Source organism: Rhinolophus sinicus, linkage group LG07 (genome assembly GCF_036562045.2).
Source record: "Rhinolophus sinicus isolate RSC01 linkage group LG07, ASM3656204v1, whole genome shotgun sequence".
Classification (NCBI taxonomy): Eukaryota; Metazoa; Chordata; class Mammalia; order Chiroptera; family Rhinolophidae; genus Rhinolophus; species Rhinolophus sinicus.
The window spans coordinates 79,834,408-79,852,685 of record NC_133757.1 but is presented as its reverse complement, the minus strand read 5'-3'; the positions used below and the strand labels follow the sequence as shown (position 1 = coordinate 79,852,685).

Genomic DNA, 18,278 nt, shown 5'->3' with positions numbered 1-18,278 from the left:
CTTACGGCCGTCGCCCAGAAACCCCGGAAATGAGGGCAGGAGGCGGGCTGGAAGAAGCCGCGCGAGGCCGAGTGCGCGGGAGGGGCTTTCATGCGCTCACGCAGGAGTTTTTCGCGCATGCGCTGAATGGGTCCTTGTCGCGCGCCGCCCCAGAACGGCTTGGAGAACGTGGACCGTTCTTATGTGTGGCTTGGTCTCGTAGGCTCACGTTGCAGCCCCAAGGCCTGGCGGGCTATATTCTCCACCGGGCCAGGGCCCTAGGGAGTTCTTGCCCGGGTCGGGGCCTGTGTTTCCTCCTCGGGGGGCTGCAGTGAGGAGACTGCCACGTGAGGCGCGTCTTGGGAGGCTCCCTGCTTGGCGAAGATGGAACTCGGCCTAGTGATGGTCAAAAGATCCCCCTCCGCCCCCCGCTTGGTTTCTTTCACTCAACCCACCGCTTTGGTAAGGCAGACTTTGGGGCCGGTATCACCTACTCCTGCCAGCCTCAGACTGTGCCCTTTGGGGCTTGCGGAGCTTTCCTGCAGTCCGAGCTGCTTGGCAGGAACGCCCACAACCTTTCGTGCCAGGCCTGCTAGACGACGCACCTTCCTGAAAGGGGCAATGAGGTTGCTTCCGTAACGAGTGTCGATGTAAGAAACGTCCAAACCTGTAGATAACGTTTTAATTTATTTGAGCCAAACTGGCGACAATTGCCAGGAAGCAAAGTCTCAAAGGATTGAGAAAGTGCTCTAGACAATGGCAGTTTTGTAGCTTATTTTATACATTAGCATCAAAGGAGACATGGTTACATGGAATCTGTTGATGGTAGGTTAAGGGGGTGGGAGAAAGCAAAGTGGGGAAATCTCTGGTTGGATAAAAAGGCAAACTAGAGAAACACATTTACATTGGTGATTACAGAATAGTTAACATTTACAGCACATAAAGATTGTAAACCAGGAACAAAATAACAATGAGGGGTTCTGTGGTCTCTTGCTGTGGTGTGGTGGTTGTGCCCTGAGAGATCTGGGAAAGATTACTCTGACATTTCAAATGTATGTTACCTCGATGCAGAAAGACTATGATAGGCTCGCTTAAGGTAAAGATTGACCTTTGTCAAGGAAGCTGCAGGCCTAGGACAGGACTATTCACCAGACCCACTTTTAGCCTGGAATTTTTATGTTCAGAACATCCTATGTGGTTACTTTCAGTCTCAGTTTGTAAGGCCTGCCACGTAAGCCTCCCCTGATCTTGTCAGGTGTACTATGTGCCCCTTTTTTCATCGCCACAAACATGAAGTTAATGCATGCTAATTGTGGGGAAATATAACAAGGAGCAAATGATAGAGAAATACAGACTGGATGTCCCACGTAATCAGAAGGGTGCCATAGTTGACACTTGTCTTGGCCATACCTCCCTATTTTTTTATGCAAATCAATGTATTTTAGATCAACTTATTTTTCACTGTTAGAAAATTTCTCCTTCTGACTCTTAGGGATTGCCTCCTGTATGCCAGATACTGCTCTAGGCCAGGGGCTGGCAAACTTCTATAAAGGGCCAGATAGCAAATATTTTAGGTTCTGTGGTCCAAGAGGCAAAATCGAGGATATTGTGTAGGTACCTACATAACTCGAGAATGGAAATCAAAATGTAATCATTGTGTACAATTTTAAAAATATAGGTCTAATGAGAAGAATGGAATGCTTTGGAGAGGGTTCCAAGTTAGTCTTTTCCTGCTATCAATTGATTGCAAATGTTCACCTGTAAAGACTGTTTTTGGTTTATGAAAATGGGGGCTGGTTGTGGCTTCCGGATGCAACGATGAACAAGTCAGACCTAAGCTCTGCTCTCATGAACCCAGCCTATGGGGTGGGAAGAGACCCATAAATCAGTAAACGTGTCATGACAAAGGTATTATTAAGGAAAACAAACAAAGTGCTGAGACCTTGATAAGGGAAGAGGGTGGGGCCTACACGTTAGGGTTACTAGGAAGGAGGGAAAGGTGAGGTTTGCACTGAGATCCCAGTCAGGAGCTATCTAGGCAGAGGGCACATTTGGGATTGTTGTGTTTAGTATGATGTACAGTAATCTGGGCAGTGTGGGCATTTTTCCATCCCAGTAAAGAGCTGTATCAGGAAGTCTTAACTTTTGATCTGCCATGGGTGGACTTAGAGATAGCACAGTGTCAGACACAGATGCATTTTTGTGAGTTGAAGATACACAGCATTTATCAGCTTCTTAACAGAACCTGTGAACCAAAACAGGTTAATAAATTTATATTGTCCTTTTCAATGACTACATGATTCTGTGGTGTGGATTTACTGTACTTTATTGAAGCCAGACACTGTGGAGTCTCTAGGGTTGGTTCCACTAACACTTGGGTTTTGACCACTATTAAGTGTCTTAGTATATATAGATCTTGTGCTGACTAAAGGGTGTGCACATTTAATACTTTTATTGCTCAACTGCCCCCAGAAAGATTGTAGATCCATGACTACTACTTGCACATGTTCATTTCATAGTGTGTTTATCTGAGACTGAAAATTCAAGCATCACAGGGCCTCACCCAGCTCATTTCAGTGGACCAATCAGAATCTACTGGTCAAAAGAAAGCAGTCAAATTGCTAGAAGTAACTGCTGTTGCAGAGATGGTGCCAAGGACCTGGAAACAAGACTTAACAACTAAACTGCACACCTCTGGGTGAGATGAATTTGCTGAAGGAACCCACCTAAGAAGCAAAATAGTTTACGATCACATGCACACCCCCTTTGATCCTGCAAATGTGCTGTGAAGAATGTATCCTAAGAAGTGTGTGCTACATTGTGCACTGCAAACAGCCCATAAAATGGTATTTAAACACGCAGCAATATGGGTCGTTTCACTGTAGTACATCCATGTAATGGAACATTACAATACCATGTACACAGGCACAAAATCAAGGGAGAATAATAACATGGGGAAATGTTCCTAGCATACTTTTTAAAAGCAATTACAAAATAATATGCACAATATGTCATTTAATAACAATGTGTATACATCCTCCCCAAATGCAACTGCTGTGTTCAGTTTCTTAAGTATCTTTTCAGAGATAAACTATTCACAAACATTTATATATCTCAATGTATTTTGGAACTTGTTCCCTTTATACATAGATCTTTCGACATTTTCTCTTTAATAATTTTTTTGAAACTTAAAAAATATAGACAATAAACATTATTTAAAAAGTAGGGACTGGGGCCGGCCCAGTGGCTCAGGTGGTTGGAGCGCTGGGCTCCTAACACCCAGGTTGCCGGTTCGATTCCCACATGGGCCAGTGAGCTGTGCCCTCTACAGCTAAGATTGTGAACAACGGGTCTCCCTGGAGCTGGGCTGCCGTGAGCAGCCGGAGGTCGGGGTGAGCTGCCTCGAGCTGCTGAGTGCAGCTGCAGGGCTGCTGAGTGCAGCCATGAGCGGCCGGTGGTGGCCAGCGGGAGTGGCCGGCAGCTGGCGGGAGCGGCCATGAACTGCTGTAAGCAGCTGACCGACAACTGGCGAACGACTGCTGCATGCGCGTGGGGGGGGGGGGTTGGTGGGGGAGGCAGAAGAAGGGGGGGGGGAAGGGACTCGGGAAATCTAGGCCCCTCCAGATCTACAGTCTCAAAAAAGCCAGAACTTGGTGTGACTGTCACCTCATCTCCCATAGTAACTGAACCATGTATGGTCAACTAGTTGAAGCCACAGCAGGAGGAAAGGGAACAGAAGGTCCGGTCCTGTGCTGGAGCACAGAGTATTCCTTGGGCCTAATGAGTCACCAGGCAAACCTCTGGTCACACGGGAATTGCCCTGAGACAAATAGGAGTATTCCAGTCTGGGAGAGGACATTCCTGAGTAGGAGTTCAGACTCTAGCGTCTGAACAATGGGGTCATCCCTAAACTTGGCCCTGACAAGGTGACGACCCTCTGAAGGACTTAGGAAAGAACGAAGCACTTAGGAAAACTTATACCCGTTATCTAGACCATGGGACTTCTGGAAGATTGCCATCACAGACCAGTCCAGAGACTCAACACAGCACTGATGCTTTTCAAGAATGTACTTTCTACTATGAGAACTGTTTCCCATTCTTTGGAACACTCTGGGTATTGCCTAGTTGTGTTTCCGATTTGCAAATCCTAAGACCCTTGAACAGATCTTTGTCATTTATTTCTAACCAAAGCCTCCTGACTCTTTTGTGCTTGGTCGACACATTCAACTGGGATTGAAGGAAATTGTCGGGAATGATTTCTGAGTAATATGGGGGAACTAGGCTTTGGAGGCAGATAAGTAGCTGTGTGATCCAAGACAAGTGACTTAACCCCTTTGGGCCTCATTTTCATCTGTAAAATAAGTAATAAAACTTAACAAAGATGATAAGGATTGTGCATGAAAACCCACCACTGCATCAGGCACATATTAGCTATGACTCCTCCAAAAACAATCACCATAAGCACAGCTGCCACAACATTCTTGGGTTTTCCATGTTATTCTGTTCAATAAAGGCATGTCATTAACTCTTTAAGCTGTGATTCTATAGTTTTATTCTCCCATCTCATAGATTCACAAATTACAGGTCCTAAACTTGGCTCAGTTAAAAAAAAAAAAAGTTGCAATACACTGGGATATGAGAACCAGGTCAGTTTCTCTACCTCTTGTTTGTCTTGTTGCTGGGCACACTAAAGACAGGGTCACTCAGAGACCCTCACTGACAAACTGGGACCAGTCTCAATTCCCTGGAGACCATCATTTATTTTTGGTAAATGCCATCAATGAATATACAGTGTAATTCCCACAGAACAGTCTATAGCATTTAGGTCTTGGAAACAGGTGACAATGGAAAAAAAAAGGCTTCACAATTTTCAGATCCTTTAATAATTTAATGTCCTATGCCCTTAAGGCGGTTAGACCCTTAACGTATCAGGTCTGGTTACGTCCCAGTGACAGTAAAGGGCCTATTGAACGATGTATACCAAATACACAGCAAAACGCAGAAATTCCAAGTGCTGCTTCACTGGAACGTATTTTGGCTTCTCTCCTTTGTAATGGGGGTTTGATTTTCCCTACAATTAATGACTTAAAGTAAGTGCTTAAAAATTCCACACCGGGGTGGCTGGTCAGCTCAGTTGGTTAGAGCACGGCGCTAATAGCACCAAGGTTGCCAGTTTGATCCCTGCTGCGCCCTCAAAAAAATTCCACACCAAATCTCAACACAAAATATTCAAAAATGCCCTCAGCCTCAGTTTCCCCTTCTGTAAAATGAAGGAGTTAGGTCAGAGTGTCACAGGCCAGACCGCATCACGGATGGGTAAACTGAACTCGCTGTCACAACTGCAAGCAGTTAGGAGTGAGAGGAATAGAGATGCAAAAATGAATGCGGGAGTGGGGTGGGCGTGGCGGGCCAGGGAGGTAGGTGGCTGGAAATCAGGCCTTCAAGAAGTCAATGTCAGCTCTGAAATATCAAGTCTCAAAAGTATGTCTTTGTCCTTTGATTTGATGATTTGGTCTAATATGATTGTCTCATTAATTCCAGTGTATGTACTTACTGTAAATTTATGTTATATACAGAATTAAATATCCCATTTATTAATTTATAAATCATAATAAAACCAGTCAGTTATTTCCCCTCACCAGCAGATCTTGCATTGGAAAAGGAAAACTAATATACAAATTTCAGCAACATTGGAAATTTCATTAAAGCTGAATGGAGGCATAATTCATTTTGGAGTTCAATTATATGTTCAAGGAGTCAGTTACTGTAATCATAAAGACAACCATCATAATATCTTGGCAGACTTGCAAAAATTATCCCCACTTGTTATTCACCAGTGAGAAAAATTGAACTGCCTCTGGTGAAAGCACTCAGCGAGCGCCTGTCACCAACAATACCCTTCAGGATTGCCTTTTCAGGTTTCACACAGCAATCATCTTGAAACTTGGAGCCAAAGTAATGATTAGCAAGTGAACAACAGACAACAAACAGGGACTCCGGAGGCTGGTGGTTCATCAACTCACAGGTCAGAGGGCTTCTCTGAACTCTCCAGGAGCGGCCCACTTGTGAGCTGACAAAGCGGAACCTCTTCAATACAAAATTCCAATGATCAAAAACCAACCGACCAGGAGTCAAGCATAAGCTACAACACGTCTTTGAATGGGGGAACGTCTCACTCACCAGCAGGTAAAGGGTGACCCCGGACAATGCTGGAGGAAGAAAGCAGCCATCACCATAGACCCCACCCACCCAGCCAGTGGTCCTCTCAGGGAGGCAGGACAGTCCTTCGTGATGCCAAGAAAGGTGGAGACCCCGACCTGGACCTTGGCACACAGAGGTACCTGCTGGGCTCACATAATCTTTCTGAAGATTTGAACCTGCCAGAACCCAAACTTTTCCTTGACCAAAGCAGCAGATTTGGCAAACCAGCTCCTCGCTTGGTGCTCGCCCTGCTCCCCTTCACCAGGACAAGATTCAGATCCCAGCGTAAACACGAGCACAGGCCATGGAATCCAAGCACTGGGCTCTCGTCTGTCACACTAATCATCGAGATGATATTCTGGATTCATTCTGCTTTCAGCGATTGTGGTCATTCGGGAGGCGCTCCTCAGCACCTCACTGCTTCCCACAGAATGCCGAGATGTGTCAAGACAGGCATCGCCAGTGGGAACTTTTCTTATTTTTAAACGTTTAAAAACAAAAGGGTTTTCAACCCATAAGCCAGTCTTAATGCGTCCCCTCCTGGGACCAAGGCATAAATATACATACCACTATAAAATATCCCCTAGAAAAATGCAAGATTCTCATAAAATCAGTATCTCCGCAACATCCTGCAAAGTCATCACAGCAGTGAAGACCCACCAGAAAAGACAAAACGACTATTATGGAAATAGAGCTTGAAACACTGAACATGATTTCCTAATGAGCCCTGCCCCAGCTCTGTAGTCACCTCCTCACTGCCCTGGGAGGGGCAGTGCCCTGCACGCACCAATTCTGACTTGCAGGTCAAAGAATCAGCCTCCAGGAATCCCATGCTAACTGCAATAGCTGTTCACTTGGGCGTGCTTGCTAGTAACTGCAAACGGCCATGGGGCTGATGGGGAAACTGAGTCCATCCCCTTGCCTGCTCCGGGGTCTGTATCCACAGTGATCCCACCTTTCCAGAGGGTTATCTGGAAATGTTATCTGGGAAGCAGAACAAAAACTCTGAAATACATGACATAGGGGAAAAGTCCACGCAGAAAGGTAACACCTGGCCAAGATCTCTGTAGCAAAATCGCCCTCAGATGACAGACTCCAGGAAGGAAGGGCAGGAAACACAGGAGCTCGAGGGTGGTGGTCCTCACGGCAGGGAGGGCGTCCTGCTGCTCCGGGCGCTGGGAGCCCAGGGTCCTCTGATGGTTGTATACCACTCCTGTGTACCATCCCCTTGGGTGGGTTTACATTCACTGGTTGTCAGAAGTGGTGCTGCTGGGGGTGGGGCAGGAGTCACAGAAAAGCCCACCCTGTGCATGAGGCTCTACACGTCATAGCGGTTCAAATTGTACGAGTTCGGGTAGCTCTGCCGGCTGTACTGGAAGTGGTCTGTTAAGGTGTTGTTGCGGCCGTACTGATAGTCCCCGTGCTGGGGGAAGAGGACGCCATTACGGGGCTTCTCCAGGGGGCTCCGATGGTGTTCTTTACTGCTCAGGTCCCCTGTCGAGACGGGGAGGAGGTGCTTCCTTGCTTGCTGATTTGCATCGTACTTGGTCTGCAGGATCAAGAGAGCAGTGGGACACTTGGCTCCTTCCCCAGGACACGCGCATAGGACAGAAGGGAGCTCAAGATACACAGGCAGACACAAGTGTCGACCCAAGCAGGGCTCAGACATGGCCAGTGAATGGTTAATGGACCAGCCCTCCCTGTTAGCCATCCGTGTCCTTACAGTGGACTAAACAGATCCTACGTGAGGAGAGCGTGAAATCCTGACAAAGCCGCAGTAGACCTGAGAACCACAGCTGGAGCGAGGCAAGGGCCGGAGTCATCTATGTGGGAAAAGGAAGGCCAGGGCGGGTGGGGTTGTGCCAAGACCATAAACCTGTCAGTGGCACAGCTAGGAGCTGGAACCTGGGCCTTTTAGCTCCTGGCGAGGCCCCTTCTTTTCCTCCCTCCACCAACTCTTGGCGCCTCCCTGGGCGTGGAGGGGACAGCCTCCCCCACCCCAAACTTACCTTGTTGTACAGGAAGACCCCTAGGATGGCCGTCATCATGCCCAGGACATTGGTGCTGGTGACTGGGTTCCGCAGCATGATCAGGGACACCGTGATGACCATGATTCTCTTGGTGGCATTGGCCACTGAATAGCTCAGAGGGCTGATGAGGTTGAGGATGCTGAAGGCGATGACATTCTGGGCGAAGTTACAGAAGCCACTGACAGCCAGGAGCAGGAGCGTCCAGGGCCACTGGGACATATATGTCTATAGACAGGGGAGCAAGACAGCACCGCGGTCACATGCCTGCCCTGGTGGGGGGCGGGGGGGTGCACAGTGGCTTATTAGAGTAACAGTGGGGAGCAGACCCAGACTGTCGCGTGCTATCAGGGGCTCTGTATGCACAGCCTGTAACCCTCACCACCAGCACCATCAGCACCTCCCTCTCCTGCCGAGGAAGTGGAGGCTTGGATAGGGGAAGTCAGGTGCCTATAGAGGGCACAGAGCAGGACGGGAACCAAAGTCTCCCCTCATCCCTGGACAGTGAGGGCCAGGGCTTTGGGCTCAGCAGAGAGAGAGACCTGCTTCCTGGACCTGGTCTCGTCTGATCGGGCGGCTGAAACAGACACCGCAGGCTGGGGGCTTATAAACAACATTTATTTCTTAGTTCTGGACGCTGGAAGGCCAAGATCAAGGAGATTCCATATCTGGCATGGGCTTCCTGTTTCATAGATGGTATTTTTTTGGGGTGTCTTCAAGTGGTGGGAAGGGTGAGAGAGCTCTCTGGGGGTCCCTGTAAGGGTACTGATCCCACTGATGAGGGCTCCACCCCCCATGACCTCATCACCCCCCAAAGGCCCCACTTCCTAATACTGTAACATTGGGGGTTGGGTTGCAAAATGTGAACTTTTAGGGGACACAAACATTAAGACCAGAGCAGACATAATGCATCCTATAAGACGGGGAGGTCCTGGGAAGGCAGCCCCTGAGTGTGTGAAGAACCTCCCAGGTGGGAAGCCAGAGGCCCTGGGTCTGCCCATCGCTGGAAGCCCTGGGCAGCTGCTTGACCTCTCTGGTTGTAATGTCTTATCTGTGCCACGGGGGCTGAGCCCTGTTGAGCCCATACAATGCCACTGCTGCGGGGATCAAACACGGTCATGGCTCCTAAAGTGCCACACAAACATAAGAAGGTGCTATTATCATCAAAACTGCAGTTACTGTCTGATCCTCCCCGGAATGAGGCACTCTGATGAAGGGGTCCAGAAATCAAGAACCCAGTGCAGACATCTGGACCACAGAATCCCCCAAAGAGCCTGGGCTGACCCCAGGACAAGCAGATGGGGAGAAGCAGGTAGGCCCCACCCTGGCCAGGCAGCTGGGAACGCTCAGCACTCAATATTTCTGTATACGTATTTACAGCTGGACGCCAGAAGACACAGCACAGCTCCCACACTTCCCGGCCCTCTGCAGCCCCACCTTGGTACCTTCAGAATGGGGAACCAAGAGGCTGTATAGACAGGCTGCCAGGCCAGCGAATGACCTTGGAGATAGCACACCAGCCACAGACAGCCCCAGGATGTCCGTCTCTCTAGTATCTGTGACCCAGACAGCAGTGCTGGGACATCCCTGTGTCCCAATGCTCTGAGGACAGAGAGGTCTCTGCAGGCCAATTGCTGGATCACAATGGCCTTGGCTCTGGGAGGATACAGCTGGCTCCTCTAGGACGGTGGCCCTGCGAGGACGGGAGCTGGAGCAATCTTAGGATGATTGCCTGATTCCATCTCTACCACCTCTCGGGGAGGGATCACACGGTCCCCTCAAAGGTGAGCAAGATACACTGAGGTGACCTGCTCAAGGTCACCCAGACTTTTGCCCCTCATTGGGATAATGGCCTCTGTAGGGCACTGTTGAATACAGTGTGTTCCTATAGGGCTGCCATTAGAATGGATAAGGGACCCATAATGTTAAATACACACACACACACACACACACACACACACACACACACACACACGGTGCCAAAAATATGTATATACATTTTAAGAAAGGAAAAAACTGTATTAAAATTATGCTGACGGTAACCACTTTGAGCACCTCTTATAATTGCAGAAGTCAAATGTGACTTGCATTCATTCATCTTTTGTTATCGGTATATAGCGAGTATTATAGTTTTTTCCTTTCTTAAAATGTGTATACATTTTTTGGCACCGTGTGTGTGTGCGCGCGCGCGCGTGTGTCCTCAAAAAGAAAAAGAGGATACTAAAATAAAAAACAACAAAAAAAATCGTGATCAATAGAAGAAAACTGAAAAAATATCAATACAAGAAAAACCAAAGAAGAGACCAGAGCAAAGTCTGTCTACACACGTTTGTGCGTGTGTATGCAGACACCAAAGAGCTGTAACATAGGACAGTAAAAGAGAACTGACAACAAACTTATTGACAATATAATACAGCCAATGAAAGGAATGAGAAAGACCTAAATATGTCAACATGGAGTGATCTCCAGGACATATTGAGTGAAAAGAGCAAATTGCTCTTTTCTAAATATCTAAAAAGTCATTTTTTGTGTAAGGAGGAGGGAAGGTGCGAATATATACAAGTTTGTTTACATCTGTGAAAAGAAACCCTGAGAGGGTAAACCAAGTGCACAAAAATGGCTTCCTATAGGGGGAGGGGGAGAGTGGGAGAAGGCGAAAGGGACTGAAGCCAGGCTTCTTTGAATAAAACTTGTCATATCCTTTGACTTTGGAAATAAAAGATTTGACGTACTCAGTAGGGGCATAAAAAGAAGGCAATGCCTAAAAATTGAAAACAAACCCAAGGAACCCAACCACACAAGTCAGTGACACAGGCACGTTGTGAAAACAATTATTTCAAGTGCCCTTAGAACACAGTATTTCAAATGAATAGTAAGTCCTCATTTAACAGCGTCGATAGGTTCTGCAACTTTAATCAAAACAACCTATAATGAAACCAGTTTTACCACTGGCTAATTGATAGAAACAAGAGTTAAGGTTCTACGGCATCTCATCAGAGCTCTAACGAAACACCATTATTCGAGGACCTGTTGTACAGTTTTAATGGGACGTGTTTTAAGGACAAATAGAGCTGCACAGAAACCTTAAATTTCTCTCAGGGCTCAACCCGCTGTTGTCCTGCAGGATTCTCATTCTGGAGTGACTCTCTGTGTGTACAGGAGGGTCATGTACGTGAATAACTGGAGTAGGACGTGAACAGGAAATGTTGCGAGGAATCAAGCATTCCAGAAAAAATATAAACAAAAAATTAAAGCAGTAATAAATCCCGTGGCATTAAAAGGGAATTGGAACAATCAATATGAACTCTCCCTTCTGCCCCAAACACGTCTTGCCCAGTATTTCACTGCATAGGCTTAAAAGTAATGCTAGTCCAACAGCAGTGAGCACACATAGCGTTCAGATTGTGTCTCTCAACACCACTCTCCACTAAAAACAACCTGGGTTCCCCAAAGAGTGGCTGATGGCAGGTCTGGGATGGGAGGTGCACAGATAAAGGAGCACATTTTGCTGGACCAAAAGCCACCAAGGCTGACGTGTTGTCAGAAGGGCAGGGAGCCAAAAGGAAGGACTCCATCTGCCAAGACAGGATAAATTGAATATGAAAAGACTAACAGGTACAACTGACAAACACGAATTCACAATGAGACTAAAAAACCAAAAGAATCCTCCTCCATCCCCCCCAAAAGGAAAAAAAAAACCCTCAACTTACTGGTTAACATTTGAAGTCAGCTCTTAACTCTTTACTCTGAAAATTGGTAATTAAAAGAGAAACCCTGAACTGCCTTCTTGTGGACTGTAGCTCAAGGTTAACAGACTAGTCCTGGTTGACTGGAAAGTTCTTCACAGGAAAATCACAGCAAATCAGTGTAGAAGGGAAGTTAGAACCTGGAGCCACCGTTGGCTCATCTGGTAACTGAAGATAATTTCCACAGCATCCACAGGTGGTACTAAGGATTAAGGACCAAGGTCAAGCATCCAGTCAGACCCCAGTAAGCCCTAATCAGTATTAAATCTTTCTCCCTAACTGAGGCCTGAAAGAACCACGCCCACCTCCTTCTCACTGTCACCTGCATTAGCACTCTCTGGAGGCTGGCCTGGTGGGTGGTGGGAAGAAGCTATTTCCGGTACTCAGAGAGCTACACCTATGACTGGAGTAAATGGAAATATGTATAGCGATGAGGTCAAAAAAGGAATCGAGCACAGTTTTAAAAAGTCAGACTGAGATCTGAACCAGACCGTTAGGACAGGAAAAGTCCCCCATGCTGGGAGTTTTTTCTTCCTTCATGCCACTGGCAGAAATGTGACCACTATCAGCAGCTGGGATCTAGCACGCTGGAGAGGAAATGCAAAGGAAGCTGACTTCCTCGACTGCACATAACGTGAATCATGACAAAGAGCTGAGTGTTCAAAGGCGCAGGCTGTCAGAGGCCCCAAATGCTCCAAAGTCAACACAGAGGCATAATTCCCCAACAAAACACCCACTTTGGAACCAGTCAAGAAAAGGGTGTGTTTTCGGCACCGGCCAACTCACCAGGTCATTGCTGACCAGGAAAGCTGAGAGGTCCACCAGGACCCACGTGGGGATCATGAAGAAGATGGCATGGCAGCCCAAGATGTTCAGCAGCCGGAGATGGTGGATCCGCGAGTCTCTCAATACCTGAAGAGAGAAAACTCCTTTAAAGGCTGATTGACACTGTAAGTGGCAAAAAGGGCTGTGACCCAGGCCCCAAACACAGTGACTGTACATGAACCCCGACATCTGACCCTGACCAACAAACCTGCAAGTGCACCTATGATGAGACACACAGCCCATGCCCAAAACAAGCATAATGCTTCATGCACAAAGGACCGAGAACAGAAAAAAAAAAAACCAACATCAACACTTGGGGCCAGTCAGGTGGTTGGAGCGCTGTGCTCCTAACAACGAGGTCACCGGTTCGATTCCCACATGGGCCAGTGAGCTGCGCCCTCTATAGCTAAGATTGTGAACAATGGCTCTCCCTGGAGCTGGGCTGCCGTGAGAGCGGAAGGTCAGGGTGAGCTGTTGTGGGCTGCCCAGGGCTGCCGTGGGCTACCACGAGCAGCCGATGGCCAGCGTGAGTGGCCGGAAGCGGGTGAGAGCTGCCATGAGCTGCTGTGAGCGGCCGACCGGAGACCGACTGCCTCAGCCAGGGGGAGCGCAAGGCTCAACACCAGCATGGGCCAGGGAGCTGTGTCCTACACAAATAGACTGAGAAACAATGGCTTGAACTGAGAGTGGGGTGGGGGGAAGGCGGAAAAAGGGGGAAAAAAATTAAACAACAAGTAGAAAACCAGCAGAAGGGCAACATGAATCGTTTTTTTCTGCTCCAACACCGAAGAAATCCCTACTCGGCCACTTTTTCAAATGCCACCCGTGCACCCCCAAAACACCATGCACATCCCAGATGGTGCCCAAATACCTTTTTGGAGAAAATATTCTGAAGTGAGAAGCACAGTGTGGCAGCAAGAGCACTGATGAGCCCCCACATGTCAAATGACAATTCAGTGACAGTGGCCAGCAGGACCCCGCTGATGATGGGGATGAGTGATAAGTATACCTGTGGGAAGAAGGCAGGAGGGGCTGCTGGGCCGGCGTCCAGCTGGGCTGCCCAACAGACGCCTGGGAGAAAGCCTGAGCTACGCTCTCTCCCTCACCGAAGGGATACCACCTACCCCTTTGGACAATGGTGTTAGCTGACAGTGATATGCTGAGGAGTTGGGGGCGAGGCAGATGGTTATCAGGGTACCTGGGGCAGGGCTGTGTCACTGTGGGCAGCACTATTCCCTATCCCAACACCCCCCAGTAAGAGCCATTGCTCAGAGCCACAAACCTGGGCTGGTCCTGACAGATCTATCCACTGCCACCACCAACACACCAGCGTCTGAAACCCCAATCCTCTAAGAGGTTGGCAGGGTCCCTCTTCCAACATGCACTTACCCCTGGCGGGGACACTCCCCCCCCCCACACACACCTTCTCCAACAGGAGACCTCTTCTCCCCTCAGGTCTCAGTTCACACGCCATTCACAAGACCTTTCCCCAACCCCCCTCTCCCCGTCAGGTTCCTCGGATGCGTGCTCCCAAGCACAGAGCTTTCCACCCCGTATAAGTGTCCCTTACATCGTCTGTGCTGCTGCAACTGCTTTAGGGCAGGTCCTCGTTCACTGCTCTATCCTGGTGCCCAGCACACAGCAGGCATCCAGTAACACGCCATGACAGGAGGCCTTCCAGAACGTTTGAGCTTTCCAGAGCCTGGTGCATGGAATGGCTCCTGAGCTCTGCTGGCTAAACAGCTCCCAAATTCTGGGGAAATGGGATCCATTCCTGACATCTAGCTTTTCTGACTCCCCGCTCATCTGTCTCCTACAAAGGACATTCTTAAAGCACTGTGGACATTTTTAGGAGGGGGTGGTGAGGCCCTCCCACTCTCCCCCACACCACCCATTCAGAGCAAGGGCTCTGAATTCCAGCTCCCCTACTGCTGGCTGTGGCCCGTAAGCACAAGACTCTCTCCTTACAAGTCCCATTGCTTCCCGAGATCTGGAATGACCTGCCTTATCTGCCTTACGGGTGGGTCCATACTTATTCTGTCATTATCATTAGTCTCCTGCCCAGGCCATTCCCCACTGTTTCCTCACTGGGTGAAGTTTCCAGCTCCTTGCCCCAGCTGGGTCCAATGTCCCGTACAACGGGGAAACCTGATAAACGTGCTGTGATATCGAGTGATGCAGTCGCACAGCTCCCAGGCAACTCCGACTCAGGAGACAAGTCACACCTGACATCACCCAGGGGGCAAGCAGCAGAGCACACCCAGGGCTTTCAGGGAAAAGGATGGGCTGAAATGAAAAAACCAGCTACAGGCGGCCCAATTTCTATAAGCTAATCCAGGGCACTGCCGCTTTGTTACATCAAATACAGGATGCCAGAAACTGACCATGTAGAAAGAGGTACTCTGTCCAACATGAAATGGATTCCAGCTGGGACAACGGGAGCCCCACTTCCACTTAAGGACACAGGCAAGGCTGTCTCTGGCTGAAGCCACAGCTTCTCTCACCCTAAGCCAGAAAATACCCTGGACTGGCATCTTGAACAGACCCTGGATTGTGCCCAAAGCATCTTCCTTATGCAGCCCTGGGTTCTGTGTGTTGCTTTCACTTCCATTCTCAGACATTTCCTATTCCTGGCTGTTTTTATGTCAAAGACTTTGCTGAATTTTGCCAAAACCAGACTCCTTTGACTATCCTCTCACTCTGACCCCAGCAACCCTGACCCTGACTGACCCGTCTCTTGCAAAGAAGTGAAACTCTGTCAGATTTCCATTCCAGCAAGAAGTTGGATGCCCCACCCCAGATCCCACTGGAGGGGCACAGGGTGCCTGGCCAAGATGGGACCAAGTCATTGCCTACCTGCAAACCCAGGTAGGGAATCAAAGCAGGGAGGAAGTGAGACCTGAGAGAGCCGGCAGAGTCCACGAGACCAAACAGCTGAGACAACTCAGGGACACACAACCTTCACATCACAGTGGCCCCCAGGGTGAGTTGAGAAAATTAGCAGCAAAAGGGCCACCAGAGGCATCTAAGCCGACTTCCTTATTTGCCAGGAAGCCTGGCAGCCCGCAGGCCAGGAGCCTGGACCACGTCACCAGCCAGGCAACAGCGGAGACGCCCTGGGAGCCCCCACCTGCCCAGAGCCCGCCTGGGTTACCTTGGTGCTCTGCTTCTCTTTCATGATGATCCGAGACAGAAGGACCACCCAGATGGGCATGGTGGCCTTGACTGCGAAAAGAAGCAAGGGGTGCTCAGGGAGCAGTGCTAGACCCAGGGCGCACCCTGGGAGCCTGTCCCAACGCCACCGCGGGTTGGGATAGCTTGGCAGCCCCTCAAACCTCGTCAGTCCTTCTCTTTCTGTGGGGCTGCCCCCCATCCCAACAGTTGTGGTCCGCCCTGCTCGGCTCCCCAGCTCCCCTAGACCCTCGTGCGTGTCTCTCCCCTGCTAACAGCCTTGGCGGCCCCAGCCCGGCATTCAAGGCTGGACATTAATCGTCCGTCGGCCGCGGCACCCACCGGTGTGCGCGTAGGACACCGGCACCTTCCAGATGCTGACGTGCGCTGACACGGACGCGAAGTACTTGCCGAAGGCGAGCGGCAGCACATAGCGCGGATAGAAGCGCGGCGGCAGCAGAGGGCCGGGCGACGGGTGCGGGGTGGGCCCAGAGCCCGAGACTGGCGGCGCAGGGGGCACGCGCCAGGCGCGCAGCAGCGGTGGGAGTCCGGCGCACAGAGCTAGAATGTGGCACAGCGACACGGTCACGGGGAACGGGAAGGCGCTCAGGATCACCTTGTTAACCACGTTGCCGCCTGCGCTCAGAGCGTACCACAGCAGGCACAGCGCCGCCACCCGCGCGCCCTCGCGCGCCCCGCCGCCGCCGCCCGCCGCGCCCGGGCCCCCCGCGCCGGCAGCCACCGCCGCCATCCTGCCCCAGCGGCCACCCCTTCCCGCCCGTCCGACGGCCAGACGCGGGGCGGGAACGGGGCCGGGATGGGCGGGAGCGCCAGCCAATATCGCTCCCCATTGGCCGCCGCGGTCTAGTGTCACCGCCGCGCGCCGCTGACGCGCCCGCCACCACGTAGCGAGCGCAGGCCCCGCCTCCCGCGGTGGGCTTCCGGTGGGGGCGGGGCCTATCTAGGAAGCGGAAGGAGATGCGGCTGAGAGTTGAACGGGTCTGCAGAGTGGTGGGCTGGCCGGGGGTCGGGGGCCGGGAGCCGGGGCCCCGACGCGCCGGCGTTAATGAGCCGGCCATCGAGCTCGCAGGCCATGCCGCGACGTCCGCGCTACACGGGCGCCCTCAACCAGATTCCTGAAGGGCAGGCGGCAGCGGAGGTGAAAGATATTTCACCGAGGGTGAAAGACCAAATTGTGAAAAGCTAAATTCTTTCTGAAACCGGGAGCGGACTCCCGTGGTCGGTTATCGGGAGCGCGTCCTGGGAACCGCCACGACGTGCTCTGTGCGGTAAGACCCTGTCCATTTCACAGACGGACAGACCGAAGCTCAGACATAGCAGCCTCCTCGGGTACTGTCAACAGGGCTCTGCGGGAGGGGAGATGCCGTCTCCGACTGCTGGTGCCCCAGGACCAGCCTGGTTGGAGCAGTCCCAGGCCCCAGCGGAGAAACCAAGCGGTGTTTTCAGCAAGATGGTCTTTCATGTGCTCCAAGTCATGTACTAACAACCTTTGGGAGGGAAGAGGGTTTTAGAATTCTTTTACAGTGGCAAATTATACAGTGGCCACCATTGATCTGCAAAATGTTGGAGGGAAACCTTAGCTTAAACTTGACTTCTTAAAGGTAGGCAGTATCTACCCTGGAACTTACTGGGTACTCAGGAGAGGTGGTCCCTGCAGGTGGGGCACGGAGCAGAGACCTGTCCCAAAACCCAGGTCTGAGGAAAGGAGGTATTCATAGGACACCAACCTGCACGCTAAATCTCCCAGCTGTGCCAAGCACCCTTTGTCACCGACTAATGTCACTTTCTCGGACACCGCACAGCAGCAGGGCTGGCCACATTAAGGGGGAGAAAACAGGCAGGTGGAGTTAGGAAAAGAACTAGATACTCCACAGCACAGATGGTTCCACTGACTTGTTTTTAAACTCTGATCTTTTAATTTAGTCCTCACAACTCTGGAGTAAGCATCTGCATGTCCCAAATGGGGACACGTACTCAGGAGTGAAGTGATTAGCCACACAGCTGGTAGATGGCAAGGCCAATGTTCAAACTGACAGCCCTCTTCTTCGGGTGGGTGTCCTGCTCAAGGCTATGTCAGATCCCCACTGGCTCTGGCATGACTGAAGGTCCCTGGACGGGGCTGCTCCTCTTCAGGGGCAGCTGCTTCCTCATCTGTGAAATTAAGTAGGTATGTCCAAGCGGACACATTCCGGAGTGAAAAAATCTAGAAAATCAAAGTCAGCTTATGGTTCCAGAGACAAGGGGGGAGAATGAAACAATGACCACTTTATAGTCAAGGGAGAAGTTATTTTTTTGCTCCCTTCTGCAT

The 18,278-nt window shown here is 50.3% G+C and overlaps 1 protein-coding gene across 1 annotated transcript; it reads right to left on the bottom strand.

The window, feature by feature from the left end:
• Positions 1-4,719: 4,719 nt before the first annotated feature.
• SLC35E1 (solute carrier family 35 member E1) lies at positions 4,720-16,741 on the bottom strand. The gene is made up of 6 exons (XM_019736735.2): positions 16,292-16,741; positions 15,933-16,003; positions 13,650-13,787; positions 12,740-12,865; positions 8,190-8,435; positions 4,720-7,729 (listed from the first exon to the last, which is right to left on the bottom strand). The coding sequence occupies exons 1-6, from the start codon at positions 16,698-16,700 to the stop codon at positions 7,499-7,501; spliced, it is 1,221 nt and encodes a 406-aa protein (XP_019592294.2). The 5' UTR covers positions 16,701-16,741; the 3' UTR covers positions 4,720-7,498.
• Between the last annotated feature and the right edge of the window lie 1,537 nt (positions 16,742-18,278).